The 16,172-nt window shown below is 43.8% G+C and overlaps 1 protein-coding gene across 2 annotated transcripts in view; it reads right to left on the reverse strand.

The window, feature by feature from the left end:
* The window catches only part of IGFBPL1 (insulin like growth factor binding protein like 1), a 65,644-nt gene extending 49,782 nt beyond the window's left edge, over positions 1-15,862 (reverse strand). Inside the window, exon 1 of one of the 2 annotated variants that reach the window (XM_068234330.1) lies at positions 15,195-15,859. In XM_068234330.1, the coding sequence (XP_068090431.1) occupies positions 15,195-15,633 (439 nt within the window). In that variant the 5' untranslated portion in view covers positions 15,634-15,859. Of the gene's footprint in view, positions 1-15,194 lie in introns of both variants that reach the window. The other variant, XM_068234331.1, reaches the window with a different exon arrangement.
* Between the last annotated feature and the right edge of the window lie 310 nt (positions 15,863-16,172).

Genomic DNA, 16,172 nt, shown 5'->3' on the forward strand with positions numbered 1-16,172 from the left:
GAGGATCTGATTGGGACTTGACTAGTGCCACAACTTACATAGTTGCACCACCCCTAAAGTGACTATCACAGTAATAACAAGGGCAATAGCAAGGACGTAAGAATGGTCATTTTCAAAATATGGAGACTGCCATATGTATTTATTTCAAACAATGCCATATGCCTTGTTGTCTTGCTGTGTATGTCCTTCTAATACTTTAAAGGACTGCCGAGGTGAAAATTGTAATGTATCTTTACTTACCTTGGGCTTCTTTCAGCCCCTAGAAGTCATTTGGGTCCCTCACCGCAGCTTCGGTGCTTCCCGGTGTCCCGCTGGCCGCCAATAAGGCTCGCCAACCCATCAGCGGGTCGGCACTTCTGTGTATGTGAGTGCCACATGTGAACCCGCCCACGTCATTGGACACGTATTGTGCCTGCGGTGTGTGATTTAGACACTAATGAATCAAGAAAGATCAGCAGAACAGTCAGGCAACTGGTACTGTTAACATGAAATAAATATGGCAGCCTCTATGTCCTGCTTGGTATAGGGTCACTTATCCTGAATGAAAGATGCAGCCATATCAGCAATGGTGGGATTTGGGGATCTGTGTACTGGCATCTAAATAAATTATATACAATCATAGGGTTGCGAAGACATTTCTTTATTAATGTGCGTGTAAATGAATGCTTGTGTTGGTTTACTATAACAAGTATGAATCTATACCTTAATCTTACGGAGTCATCTAAAGTCTGGGTGCAATACGAGAAGATCATTATTTCTATGGGCACTAATAGGATGGCAGATGGCAAGTTACATAGCCCCATGTTCATTGTGCTCTGAGCACATTTCCCAATGGATGCTTGCAAGATGAGCACACTCATTGCATTAGCATATATCAACACTTTTCTTTGTGATTAATAATGCCACTTTCAAATACATGGATAGGGGGTCAGTGTTATCTTTTTGAAAGTCTATTTACTGTGTATAACAGTGGACAGTTCTTAATTACTCTGTATCATTGGTACCAAATGTTTTTTAGCTGGGGAATTATTATTGCAAACTTGTATTACTTGTAGGAAACTGTAACTTGCCATTATTATTTCAGTACCCTCAAACAATGCAACAAAGGCTTAGGCATTAATTAACATAACAGTATTAACCAGTTCCCCACCACTGTATTGTGTACCTACACCCCTGTGGCCTTCACTTCAGCACCAGGGGTGTAGATACAAGTACCGCAGTGTTTGCAGCAACGAGCTCTGGTTTTTAAAGGTAACATGAGGTGAGAAGCATATTGAGGCTGCCGTTATTATTTCCTTGTAAACCATACCAGTTGCCTGGCAGTCCTGTTGATCGTCTGGTATACGTAGTGTCAAAATTCTGAACAAGCATATGGCTAATCCAGTAAAACATCATTCAGCTGAGTCAGAGTACCTGATCTGCTGCATGCTTGTTCAGGGTCTATAGCTAAAAGTATTAGAGAGACAGGATCAGGAGGACTGCCAGGCAACTGTTTAAAAGGAAATAAATATGGTAGACTCCATATCACTCTCACCTCGGGTTCCCTTTAAGGGGAAATAACCTGCGGTGGGGAAGTGATTAAGATATGCTGATTAATAGTGTTGCAATATGTCTGCAAAACATATTTAATGCTGATTTACAGCTGTACTTTAATTTCTAGGTGCAATTTCCTACCAACAAAGATGCATAAGATGTACATCCCAAAAACATACAGATAAGTTAATCAGCGGCTTACCCCTAAATTGGCCCTAGTCTACGATACATACACTACACAATACATACATAGACATATAGTTATGGTAGGAATTACTGTAGATTGTGAGCCCCTCTGAGAGACAATTAGGTGACAAAACAATATTCCCTGTAAAGCGCTGCTCTTCTAGCCCCCTGTTGTTGTTCTGGTCTCTTGCAGTCATACCACTCTGATCCATGCAGTAGTTATGTTCCTCCAAAAGCTGCATGCACAGCTCTGCGCTCCGTGCCTCCTCCATCTTGTTCCCGAGGCTGTGAGCATTCTGCGCTAGCACAGTTCTTAAAAATTGTAACTGTGCATCCACCGAACAGTAGTTGGCAACTGGCTAAATGTGTTCATATTTTCTTTTTGGGGGGTGGGCCGCGCAGACCGTTGCCTGGTGTGTTTCTTTTGGAGAGGACAATGCTGCCAGTTTAATTGTATGGGGGGGGGGGGGGTAGAAGGCACCAGATTATGTGTATTTTGAGGGAAATGCCTCCAGATCATGGCCTCATTTCATAAAAAGCTGTGCGATAAAAAAATCTGGTTGCTAAAATACCGCATCCGGTATTGGTATTTCAGACTTTTGTTTGCTAAGTCATAAAAAAATGTTTCACAGATGCGGTAAAAAAATGTGGTAATTTACCGTCTTCAATTGACAAGATCCTATTCAGTGAAAGCAGAGCAGTGTGTCACATTCCTCACTTGTTACATTGTGTTTACTTAAATATATCTATGTAAACTTCGGATGCGTCTGCATTTCTTTCCACTGAACTTTAAAGCTCTGTGTGTAACCCTTCCAATGCTGGTCTAGTAAAAAAAAAATGATGGTTGCATATAATATGCTGTAAATAATGTTTTAGAGCAAAGTTGAAATGCTAGGTTATATTCCGCTTTAAGAAAGACTAATGGACAGATTCACAGGGAGCAGAGGGAGTATAACAAACAGTATAACAAATATGTACATTACAAAGGATGTCGGTGATGCCTCTTACCATTGTAATGCCCTCATTGCAGGAACAGCATGTAACAATACAGAGTCTCTGTATTGTTACATGCTGTTCCTGCAATGAGGGCATTACAATGGTAAGAGGCATCACCGACATCCTTTGTAATGTACATATTTGTTATACTGTTTGTTATACTCCCTCTGCTCCCTGTGAATCTGTCCATTAGTCTTTCTTAAAGCGGAATATAACCTAGCATTTCAACTTTGCTCTAAAACATTATTTACAGCATATTATATGCAACCATCATTTTTTTTTTACTAGACCAGCATTGGAAGGGTTACACACAGAGCTTTAAAGTTCAGTGGAAAGAAATGCAGACGCATCCGAAGTTTACATAGATATATTTAAGTAAACACAATGTAACAAGTGAGGAATGTGACTCACTCTCTCTCTGTGTCCGGGAGCTCCTGCACAGTCAGAGTGTGATTTAGAGCAAAGTTGAAATGCTGGGTTATATTCCGCTTTAACATTTTATTTTATTGCCACAGCTTACATGACCTGCAAGAAACATTAAACATGCCATGCTTAGGTGATTTCCCACAAGCTCCTCTGCATCTTCAAACAGGAATCTAAAGGGTTAAACGTCTGAAGGGCTTCAGGAGAACCTTCTTATGTTCTGTTCTTTCTGCTCTGCTGCCTGAGGGGTAGAAAAGCTCACTACTCCTGTCAGTCCTTCTCTGCTTCTGAGTCATGGCTTTGCACAGTCTCCACACTGTTTCCGACAGACCAGAGCTGCCGGTAATGTTTCTGGGCTTTACCGTTTGTTCTAGTCTTTAAGAATTGACATTTACTGACATGTGTTAAGGTATGTATCACACAAGTCGGTAATTTACCTCACTGCTTGGTAATTTCAGCTTTCTATGCGGTAACTGCCTTTATGAATTGACATTTTCCTACATGCTCAGTAAAGTCAGCTTTTTTCAGCATTACCGCATGCGGTGATGCTTTATGAATCGAAGCCTATGTGTATTTTGAGTATTGAGGGATGCGCTGCAACATTATGTGTATTTTGGGAGAAAACACTGCCAGATTGTGTTTCTTGTGAGAAACGTGGTCAGATTATGGTATTTTGAGGGGATACCCTATTTATTGAAATCAGACCTCCACCATGTAGTCTGAAAAACATATTTGGCCCTCCATGACCATGAAGTTAGACAGCACTGATATTGAGCATTAAAATAGGGCTTCAACATGACAACAGTGCTATTCATTCAGTTTCATGCATGCATGTTAAGGCAATCCTTGCTGATGTATTGAAAGTTGATGAGAATTTAAAGAAGGCACTGGTACTTCATTGCATAAAAGTGAACACTTTGTCTGATCTACTGTGCAACTGAATGAAAACTTAATTTTGGAAATTACAGCTAAGAAAACTAATACATACCATAGAGTACATGTGATGAAATCTTTCAATGGTATAGCCACACACATACATGTCACATTATAAGTGTGCACACCTTCCACTGATCCACTGCAAAGTACTTTATTGCCATATATAATGCTTTAAGAAATAGATATTATTTCAAAGGTCTGTGAAAATCAAGCCACAAGTAGAGATGGGCCGAACGGTTCGCCGGCGAACGGTTCCAGGCGAACTTTGGGGGTTCGCGTTCGCCTGCATCAGGCGAACTTTTGCGGAAGTTCGATTCGCCCCATAAAGCTGTATTGAGCAAAAAATTTTGCCTCCATTTTACTGTCAGCAGACATGTTATTGTGAAACACACTGCTTTCAGTGCTAAAGACCCCACCCACCCTCCCTTCAAGCTAGGTCCTTTTATACCATTTGACTCAGTTGTCTGCCTACACTAATTAGTTATGGGACAGCTGCTACACACTCTGCTAGGGAGATTTTAATTGGCCTCCCTCCTCCCACCTCCCCTTCTACATTTTCCCTCCTCCCGGAGGGAGAAGGGTCTCTTCTGCCAGGGAATTATACTATTTTAAAAACCAGTATACATCATACCATAGCCAGGAATTGAACCCAGATCTCACTGTGTGGTGGGCACGTCACCCTAAGCACTGTACCACTACAGTAGTAAGTGAAGCTTGCCTAAAATTTAACATTTATGCTCAACGCAACAGAACCATTAGGTTGCTTAAAGGAGAACTGTAGTGAGAGGTATATGGAGGCTGCCATATTGATTTCCTTTTAAGCTATACCAGTTGCCTGGCAGCCCTGCTGATCTATTTGGCTGCAGTAGTGTGAATCACACCAGAAACAAGCATGCAGCTAATCTTGTCAGATCTTACAAAAATGTCAAACACCAGATCATACCATAGCTGGGAATCGAACCCAGATCTCACTGTGTGGTGGGTACATCACCCTAAGCACTGTACCACTACAGAAGTAAGTGAAGCTTGCCTAAAATTTAACATTTATGCTCAATGCAATAGAACCATTAGGTTGCTTAAAGGAGAACTGTAGTGAGATGCGCTCAAGAGGCCACCCTGCAGTGTTAGGGAGTCTTGCCTTGAACTCCTTACTGAATAGGTACTTGACCTAGCCAGGATTCAAACCCTGCTCTCCCATGTCAAAGGCAGAGCCCTTAACCAGTACACTATCCAGCCACTGTAGTGTGAATCACACCAGAAACAAGCATGCAGGTAATCTTGTCAGATCTTACAAAAATGTCAAACACCAGATCTGCTGCATGCTTGTTCAGGGTCTAGGGCTAAAAGTATTGGAGGCAGAGGATCTGCAGGATAGCCAGGTAACTGGTATTGCTTAACCACTTGCCGACCGCACGCTTATACCGTGCGTCGGCAAAGTGGCAGCTGCAGGACCAGCGACGCAGTATTGCGTCGCCAGCTGCAGGCTGATTAATCAGGAAGCAGCCGCTCGTGCGAGCGGCTGCTTCCTGTCAATTCACGGCGGGGGGCTCCGTGAATAGCCTGCGGGCCGCCGATGGCGGCTCGCAGGCTAAATGTAAACACAAGCGGAAATAATCCGCTTTGTTTACATTGTACGGCGCTGCTGCGCAGCAGCGCCGTAAGGCAGATCGGCGATCCCCGGCCAATCAGCGGCCGGGGATCGCCGCCATGTGACAGGAGATAGCCTGTCACTGGCTGCACAGGACGGATAGCGTCCTGTGCAGCCCGGATCTCCAGGGGGGGCCAGGTAGGAGAGGGAGGGGGAGGATTTCGCCGCGGAGGGGGGCTTTGAGGTGCCCCCCCCGCAACACCCGGCAGGCAGGAGCGATCAGACCCCCCCAGCACATCATCCCCCTAGTGGGGAAAAAAGGGGGGCGATCTGGTCGCTCTGCCTGCACGCTGATCTGTGCTGGGGGCTGCAGAGCCCACCCAGCACAGATCAGCTAAGACAGCGCTGGTCCTTAAGGGGGGGTAAAGGGTGGGTCCTCAAGTGGTTAAAAGGAAATCAATATGGTAGCCTCCATATACCTTTCACTACAGTTCTCCTTTAAGCAACCTAATGGTTCTATTGCATTGAGCAAAAATGTTAAATTTTAGGCAAGCTTCACTTACTTCTGTAGTGGTACAGTGCTTAGGGTGATGTGCCCACCACACAGTGAGATCTGGGTTCGATTCCCAGCTATGGTATGATCTGGTGTTTGACATTTTTGTAAGATCTGACAAGATTAGCTGCATGCTTGTTTCTGGTGTGATTCACACTATTGCAGCCAAATAGATCAGCAGGGCTGCCAGGCAACTGGTATAGCTTAAAAGGAAATCAATATGGCAGCCTCCATATACCTCTCACTACAGTTCTCCTTTAAGCAACCTAATGGTTCTATTGCATTGAGCATAAATGTTAAATTTTAGGCAAGCTTCACTTACTTCTGTAGTGGTACAGTGCTTAGGGTGACGTGCCCACCACACAGTGAGATCTGGGTTTGATTCCCAGCTATGGTATGATGTATACTCATGTATGTATCCCCAGCTATGGTATGATGTATACTCATGTATGTATTCCCAGCTATGGTATGATGTATACTGGTTTTTAAAATAGTATCATTCCCTGGCAGAAGAGACCCTCCTCCCTCCGGTAGGAGGGAGGAGGGAGGAGGGAGGAATCTCCCTAGCAGAGTGTGTAGCAGCTGTCCCATAACTAATTAGTGTAGGTAGGCAAATGGTATAAAGGACCTTGCTTGGAGGAGGGAGGGAGGGTGGGTCCTCCAGCAGTGATGTGTATTTCACTCAATTAGGTGTGGCTCCAGGTATTAGAGCTTTTGAAACATGTTTTCTATCATTTTTCCAGCTGATAGAATGTTTTAAAACTTTGAAAGTTCGCCTCCCCATTGAACTCTATTGCGGTTCGCGAACTTTTTCGCGAACCGAACCTTTTGCGGAAGTTCGCGAACAGGGTTCGCGAACCTAAAATCGGAGGTTCGGCCCAACTCTAGCCACAAGAACTGTTTAGATTCTCTGCCATTCACACAGAGAGCTTACTGGCATTTGTAAAGCTTGTCAGAAAATGTTGAGTGAAAGCTAGTGAATTTAAATGAAGCATCCAGAAAAAACAGGATTGGACTCATGCTGGCCATATATTTTTCGATGCACTCATACAGCTAAATGATTAAACTAAATCTAACAAAATACTGCATTCATATCTATTTAAATGGTATAATAAGCTCAAGGGCAAGTGCTCTGGAAATCCTCCTTGCCCTTCAACTTAATATACCCACAATCTCTCTCTCCTCCTTACACCTTACCTCTGAGAATCTTCACTTCAGGGTCATGTGACCCCAGCATTTGGCTAGGCAGCCATAGAGCCACAGCCCTCCAGGTCTACTCTCATCTATGCTGTCCTGTCTTCTTCCTTCTCACAACTCCCTGCTCCTCATCCCAGAAACCCCTGCATTGTTCCCATATCAGTGCACTTCCCATAAATCACTCAACAAAAACCATGCCCGCAACAAATGAAGTATATTAAGCAGCGCCGCCGCTCTTCCCATCAGTGGTGAAAAGAGAAAATGAGTGGTTTAGGTGCCACTCTGCCTCCCAGGAGTCACCATGGGAGTCTATTTTAGATACGCCAGGTCAGTACGGTGAGTTAAATTTTGAGCTCAGTGTAACAATTGCCATTTTACAAATGCTCTGAGGCCGATATCAGGTTACATCCAGATAGTGAAAAATCTTTTTTGGAAGATCCTTTACAAAAAGGTCCCATAGAGACAACTGTCATTTGGGCAATACCTTGCTCAGCACCAGGATAGCTACTAGAGAATCTCATCTCCTAGCACAGCACCACTAACAATGGAGTGACGTGCTGCTCCATGCACAGGTTGCTGGAGACAGGGACTGGCCAAGGCAGAGGTGAGAGGGGCTCCAGCCTCAGGGCGCAGTGTAGGAAGGGACACAACTCACTCAGCTATTATTTCCCTATTGTGTATGAAGCAGAAAGAAATAAGAAAAGGGGATACATAGCAGTGACTGCAAGCCAGATAACTAGAGATTAAGGTGTTGGGGAGGTTGAGGCAAGCCAGATAACTAGAGATTAAGGTGTTGGGGAGGTTGAGGGCTCTGAGGCACCTCTTAATTTAATAGCAATCAGTGTGTGACGGCTGGGGGGGGGGGGGGGGTATTGGGGGTCGCACTTTGGTGTCTCAGCCTTGAGTGCTGGAGATCTGATTACTATGGTGGGATTGGAGTGTAGCACTATACATGAAACATTTGATTATTGAAACAATGTTTCCGGATTGTTTTGGTCAGCAGTCTCATATCTTTACAGGCATCTTCTTTTCCTACTCCTATTGATACACAAGCAACCAGCAATCAGCCACAGTTGAATCCTTAAGCTGATTGCTTAGTTATTGTGTGAGCCTCCTTCTTCTCCTCCCCCTCCACCACCAGCAGACTGTTGGCTGAACCCATTGCAAACAATTGTGCTGAAAAGCATTTTTGAGTATCAGCATGGAAGTCAACTTATGCATAATGAAAGATTTGGGGAGGAGAGAAGAAAATAATCCCGTTAAAGAGCAACTATACATGCAATATACGTTGCAATTACTGATCTTTGTTTTGATTCAGCATCCTCTCCATGATAATTGCAGTCTTGATTGAAGAGGCACGTTCCTCTGTCTTTTGTATCTCTAGAGCTCGACTGATGTTCTGCTTGCCAGCCCTGTTTTAATCTTTAGATCCAGCTATATGTTGTATAGAGATGTTTAAGTCAGTGTTTGCCACTGTACTGACAAACCCCAGCCACGTCACTGTACTCTGTCATCAGGCCAGGTCTCTAAGCATAGGTAGGCTGGATAAAAAACATCAGTTGAGCCCCATAGCTGGAAGAAGACAAATGCCGGAGGCAGTGTCTCTTCAATCAAAATCTTTAACAAGCACAGGGGACGGTGCTGCACACAAGATGACAAAATATTTTCCAGCAGGGTGAAATAAGGCTATCAATACAGAAGTGTAACTAAGTAACCAAGCAGCTTGGGGTGACCCAAAACCACAAGTAAAGTATAGGGGACAAAAAGAGACCGAAAAGTCCTCCTACTAAAAAACAATGCTTAGTGTAGTTTGCCTTCTTAAAGCGGAATATAACCCTGCATTTCAACTTTGCTCTAAAATATTATTTACAGCATATTATATGCAAAAAGCATTTTTTTTTACTAGACCAGCATTGGAAGGGTTAAACACAGAGGTTTAAAGGTCCGTGGAGAGATATGCAGAAGTTCAGATAGATACATTCTATTTAGTTACATGTATCTATTGATAAATGTTACACACTCTTTGGCTGTCCTCCAAGCTCCTTCTAGTCAGAGAGATGAGTCACATTCAACACTTAGATACATTTATGTAAACAAAATGTATCTATTTCAGCTTTGGATGCGTCTGCAGAAATCTCCAGGAACTTTAAAGCCCTGTGTAACCCTTCCAATGCTGGTCTAGTAAAAAAAGAAATGCTGGTTGCATATAATATACTGTAAATAATGTTTTAGAGCAAAGTTGAAATGCAGGGTTATATTCCGCTTTAAAATAGAAGGAATTTGTGATAATTCAGCTTAAAGTGTAACTGTCGGGGCATAAAATAAAAAATCATTTTTTTTTTATTTTTATCTAGTAAACAAGTAATAAGGATGCTAACCAGGCAATCCAAAAGTTAAAATCACTATTACTTTTCTTGTTGATAAATGATCATTCCCCAGTTTACCTGACTCTTATTTGGTAAAAACAAAATTTGGTGCACAAAAAGGAAGTTGCAGGGCATGCTGGGTTGTCCTTTTTGCTTCTCTACTTCCGCCCAGAGTTAACGAATGCAGCCTGATTGGCTGAAGCCTCTTGCCCTCCTGTTTTCCCCTCCCACACCTCTGTTCCTCTCTGATTGGCCAATATTTCTCATGCAGAGACAATGCACTTTCTATAGTGAAGGGCGGGCAAATCAGGCAGATGAGAGTAAGGGAGGAAATGCCATCAGGATTGTCTTCAAAATAGCCACAGTTAATATGGGAAATGCTACGAAGGTTTTTCTCTTTTTTTACTGTAGAAAAATCACTAAAATCAAAACGTGCACAGTGCAATACATATGTTATGTAAGTAGAGCAAATATTTATCTACTTATATATGTTTTTTTTCTGAGATAGTATGGCTGACAGCTCCTCTCTAAAGTGAACATCTGTGGTTACCCACAATGCACCACTACTGAATATGCAAATTATCTCTTTATGCCCCTGAAGCCAGACTTGCATCCAGAACTGCTGGTATATAGAAAGCCTATAGCTTTAAATTTTACAGAGCCACACCAACCCCACATGCAGACAGCCTGTTTTGGACTTTTGGTCCTCATCAGTGCATGTCAGGGATTGATGTGACTCTATGGGAAAGGGGCCTGGGCAAGTACAACATAGTAATCAAGCTGCTCGGGGTGACCCAAAACCACAAGGTAAGTATAGAGGACTAAAATTTTAAGCCATAGGCTTGCTTTATACCAGCGGTTCTGGATGTAACCCTGGCTTCAGGGGCATAAAGAGATAATTTGCATATTCAGTGCATTGTGGGTAACCACAGATGTACACTTAAAGCTGAATTATTGCAAATTCCTTCTGTTTTTAAAAAGCAAACCACACTAAGCATTGCTTTTTAATAAAGAAAAATTGTAAAACTTAAAATACATTTCTACACATACATATAAGATGAACATTTGTCCAAGAGTAAAATGCATGGTTAACAACCTTTTTCTTTTGTGGTTTCCACCAGTGCCATATTCGGCACAAATCTGCAGCGTTTCCCCACAGACGAGAGGGTCAGGTAAATGCTGCCTATCTTTTTACAGGCTTTGCCATCCAGATCGCACTGCTGTACGAATCTGTAGGGCTCGCTGCAGATTTCTGCAGCACCGGAATCACTATAGCCGTGCAAGGCAAAGCTTAGTGATTAGGGCTGTGTCACAATAGGGATGTAGACGACCCGTTCGCCAGCTAATTCCTATGGGCCGCTACTACTTCCGGGTCGCTATGACCCGGAGTAGTATGGCTGCGCTGGGCCGACGGTGCGCATCTTTGATCGCACGCCCGTTGCCAGCCACTCTCTGCGCATGAGCGTGACATCACTCATGACGTCACGCACATGCGCAGAAAGTGCCCGGCAACAGGCGCGCGATCAAGGACGCGCACCGGCGGCCCAGCGCAGCCATACTACTCGGGGTCATAGCGACCTGGAAGTAGTACAGGGTGAGGGGTTCGCCGGCGAATGGTTCCCGAACATGTTCGCCGACATCTCTATGTCACAATGGGAGCCGTGGCCAAAACAAAAATGGCAGCTGCTCCTAGTGGAAACCAGCTCTTACTGTAGGTATTTTAAATTGACGGCTCTGAACCTCTTACCCCCATAGTCTTTGAACTAGTCCAGTGATCTGCAAACTTGGCTCTTCAGCTGTTAAAGGAACTACAAGTCTTACAATGCATTGCAGGAGTCTGACAGCCACAGTCATGATTCATAAAGGCAAATGGATTGTAGGACTTGTAGTTTCTTAACAGCTGGAGAGCCAAGTTTGCAGATCACTCAGCTAGTCCATCTCCAAGTAGGGCATTTTCAAGGTTTCCTTTATTTTTCAGAAAATAATTCCTTTGGAAGGGCCAATACACAAAGATGGCAGCCAGCCTGTCTACTCACATGTCACTATTCTGGCAGTTTGACTGTTCCATGCCTGTTCCGGGAATACTTTGAAAAGAATAATAGAAACCTTAAGAATCCCCAATGAGGATATAGACTAGTCCAAAACCGGTCAATTAAAGTTTCACAACTGCCAGATTAATACCTATGGTAAAGCTTTGTACTTCAGGTAAATTAAACTCAACCGAGACAGCTGATAACGATCACCTCTGCTGAGAATCTAGCGTGTATACAGCGTCCCCCAAATGCCTCAGTCAGCCATCAACTGTATTGTATTGCGCGGTAATCCCGAGCTGAGCTCGGGGTATGCCGCCGGAGGTCGCCGCTCAGGCCCTGCTGGGCCGATTTACATTCTGTAAAAAGCAGCACACGCAGCCGGCACTTTGCCAGCCGCGTGTGCTGTCCGATCGCCGCCGCTCCGCGGCGATCCGCCGCGTGCAGCGGCGAAAGAGGGTCCCCCCAGCCGCCCGAGCCCAGCGCAGCCGGAACAAACAGTTCCGGCCGGCGCTAGGGGCTGGATCGGGCGGCTCTGACGTCAGGACGTCGACTGACGTCCATGACGTCACTCCGCTCGTCGCCATGGCGACGAGGAAAGCGAAACAAGATAGGCCGCTCATTGCGGCCTATCTTGTTACTTTCGATTGCCGGAGGCGATCGAAAGTACGCTTCCGGAGCGCCCTCTAGTGGGCTTTCATGCAGCCAACTTTCAGTTGGCTGCATGAAATATTTTTTTTTTTATTCAAAAAAAACCACATTGCAGCCTCCCTGGCAAAATAATTAAACCGCCAGGGAGGTTAAAAAAAAGTGCTTCTAGCCAAGATTAAGGATTACAAAGGAGCTTTGTCTGCTGTATCCTAATGATAACTGCATCTATCATATGGGTCATATCAGACCACAGCAACACCTGGCGAATGATGGCTGAAATTGAGGTGTCAGATCACATTGTTACAGGCATGTGCAATAGAACTTTTTTATGCTTTTAATATTTTTTGGACCATAAAGTGTGTGTGGGGGGGAGTCACTGCGTCTTATTGTCAGAATACAAAAATTCACATCACTGTCCCCCTGCATTGCGATCTTGTACCATGCGTACCTGCAGAGGTCTGCTGCCACCAGTCACTGCTACTGTGACTTGGCAGCCGACCAGGCTGAGGGTGCCATCAGGCAGGCTGTGGATTGAGCTAGAGCAGACGCACCAGGTTTAGTATATTTTTCCCCTGATTTTTGCCTCTAAATCTAGGTGCATCTTATGGTCAGGAGCAGGTTATGGTCCAAAAAGTACAGTAAATGTGACAATCAGGGTTTTTGCAAGATCATCGCTGACCACCAACATGTTTTGGCTTTAATAATTTGTGGAAATCCTAATGCAAGCTGGCAAACTGTATGTTGCTCTTCCTCAGCACAGAGAAATGGATGGGTAAACAGGCCTATAAATCAAAACACAAAAAATACTCGGTATAATAGGCATTAACTTTGACAAAGCAAATGAACTAGCATGAGATGTTATCAGAAGTAACAACAGTGTCCTGAATCAACCTATCAGAGAACCGGAAGCAATTACCATGAAAGCCATTTTTACGCTGCATGGACAATGTTGGCTAATGTTGGACAATCTGCAGCTCCTGCTCAAAGCACGCCTCCGCTGATGCCTCTGAGAATAGTAATCCAACTATCACAGTACACTGTAATACACTTCTTTAATTGTGATTGGTAGCAAAATACTAACAATACACAGCCTAAAATGTAAAGATAGTACAGGGGGGCAAACAGAATATTGGGGTTTATACACAAAGACAAGTTATACTTTAATTCATAGATTTACATGTTATTTTAGAGCACTATACATGTGTAATGATTATAGCGTGTAAAGCCACATTGCTCAAAACTTTTTGTGAAATAGACAACACATAAAATAATGTGCGAAGGAGCAGATAATGCACAAGAGAAATGTCACTCCTGTTACTGGCTTGTTGTTTGCCCATTATATGCAGTATATATTTAAGTTTTAAGTGGACTTCAAAGGCCCTTTAACACTGTGCAGGTTGTGTTGCGACCTGATCCCCATGCAATTCTGCTGAAGAGTTGCACAGCACATTAAACATATGGTATACAGTAAAGCATACCGCACAATGAATGTATGTATGCTTTACCACCACTGTAAATGCATGCGTTATCTGGTTAACAAACAGCATGCAGTGGGTTCCTGCATCAGAACCCACAGCACTATACTCTATGTGAAAGACCCATAGGAATTTCATTGCATTGCACTGGGATAATGTTGTCCGTTGCAATGCAACAGACTTAGTGTGAAAGAGCCCTGAGCATGTAAGCTGTTATGCATGTGCAGCTTGCTAATGTATCGAGTGTAAACCCAAGTGCTACAGCATAATGCTTTGTGAAGAAACCCAATTTTGTCTAAAATAATGCAATCCCCAATATACAAAAAACGTGTGTGGACAACTCTCACGTATAGGTAAACAAACAAACAGAACACTTATATCACTCTTTTCTCCTGGCGGACTCAAAGCACCAGAGCTGCAGCCACAAGGACACGCACTATAGGCAGTAGCAGTGTTAGGGAGACTTGCCCAAGGTCTCCTACTGAATAGGTGCTGGCTTACTGAACAGGCAGAGCCGAGATTCGAACCCTGGTCTCCTGTGTCAGAGGCAGAGCCCTTAACCATTACACCATCCAGGCACCACAGATAGTCCCCGATTAACGAATGAGATGGGGACTGTAGGTTAGTTCTTAACCTGAATTTGTCCATAAGTTAAAATACTGTGCAATCTCTGTTCCTTGTACCTCCTGTATGCCACCCTCTGTTCCCCCATGCCTTCAGTGTCCCCCCACTGTGTCACATCTGTAATGTAATGTTAGCAGTTTAAAAACTATTTTTTTCTTGGACCTCCAACCTATACGGAATCTGGTCTCTTCTAATAACTACTCATTATATGTCTATAAACAAACTGGAGACGATTCATGTTATCAACCCTGTCTATAAATGAAACGATTTCTCTGTATTATCCAATGCTTATCATCTGTATGCTCAAAATTTTTCAATAAACAAAAGTATAACAAAAAAAAAAAACTATTTTTTTCTTAGAATATCACCACTTTAATTTACTGTTCTGTATTAGGATAGCAATAAAAGTAGAGGAAACATTCACATGTGGGGAGGATCACCCAAACATGAAGTTGAGCTGAAGTGCACCTAAGCACTGTGTCAAGAACATTGCCCTATTAGACTCCAAAAACTTTCACCTGTAACTAGGCAATCATGTTTTGGTGGTTTCTCAAAGGATCTGCTGTCTTTCTAAATGACTACAGATGAGAAGTAGTAAAAACTGCCTTCTATTAAAGAAAATTCGATTGTACTTACCAAATTTACACTCTCCATCATGGACCTTGTGAATGGTACCTTGGCCTTGGCTTTGTGTCTTCCAGCTCTGCAGACGTAGGGCACATACGCTGGAGTGGGTCCTTCCATCAGATCCGCACACAGCACCATCTTCTTCACACAGGCAGAATCCAGTTCCTTCAGATAAAGAAGAGGACTCACTTCCAAAACTAGAACGGCTGACACAAACCATCCCAGGTGCGCAGCGAGCTCTAGTCTCATCTCGTCCACCACAACTCTCTCCTTCTATACTGAGGCAACGGTCACAGCAGTCACAGTCATCATTGGTGAGCAGCTCAGGTGCTGCACAGGTGACAGAGCTGCAGGCATCCTTATTGCATGGGCCACATAGAGATGCACCCACACCAGGTATAAGGTGGAAGCACCCAAACAGAGGCAGCAGAAGTAGGGTGGAGTGCATGTCTGTGACTCCTTACGACTTTGAGCCTAGTTATTCTTCCCCACTGACTGTCTGCCTCTCATTCCAAACAAACTGCTAGAGCTAATGCACTCTGACAGTAAAACCATGGACAGCTGCAGCCTGTGAGCCACTCCCCCATATACAAATGTGCCAGAGAAGTTTGGAAAAGGGACAGCTCTCTGCATCATTCATTCAGCTGGTGCTCCCATCAACCATCACTTTATATACAAAGACATTAGATAAAGTGATGTGCTTAAGAGGCTTGTCCCTCAGTTCCGTTATCTCTTCTGCCCTGTAACTAAGGGGGGTATAATACCACTTTCCTAGAGGCTCCTCGTGAGAAAGAATCCTTCTGAGCTGACTGGTTTCATTGAATAGCAGCGGAGACAAAACAATAGAGCTCACAAAGGATGCAGAGGCACAACACAGCTCCGCTTTGGATTCACAGTAATACACCACTATTGAGTTAAATGCTGAGTGACCACATATAAACAATACAGTCCAGGCCAAATCAATATATCTCCAGCCAAGCCATCTGA

The sequence above is a fragment of the Hyperolius riggenbachi genome, chromosome 1 (assembly GCF_040937935.1).
Source record: "Hyperolius riggenbachi isolate aHypRig1 chromosome 1, aHypRig1.pri, whole genome shotgun sequence".
In the NCBI taxonomy this organism is placed as follows: Eukaryota; Metazoa; Chordata; class Amphibia; order Anura; family Hyperoliidae; genus Hyperolius; species Hyperolius riggenbachi.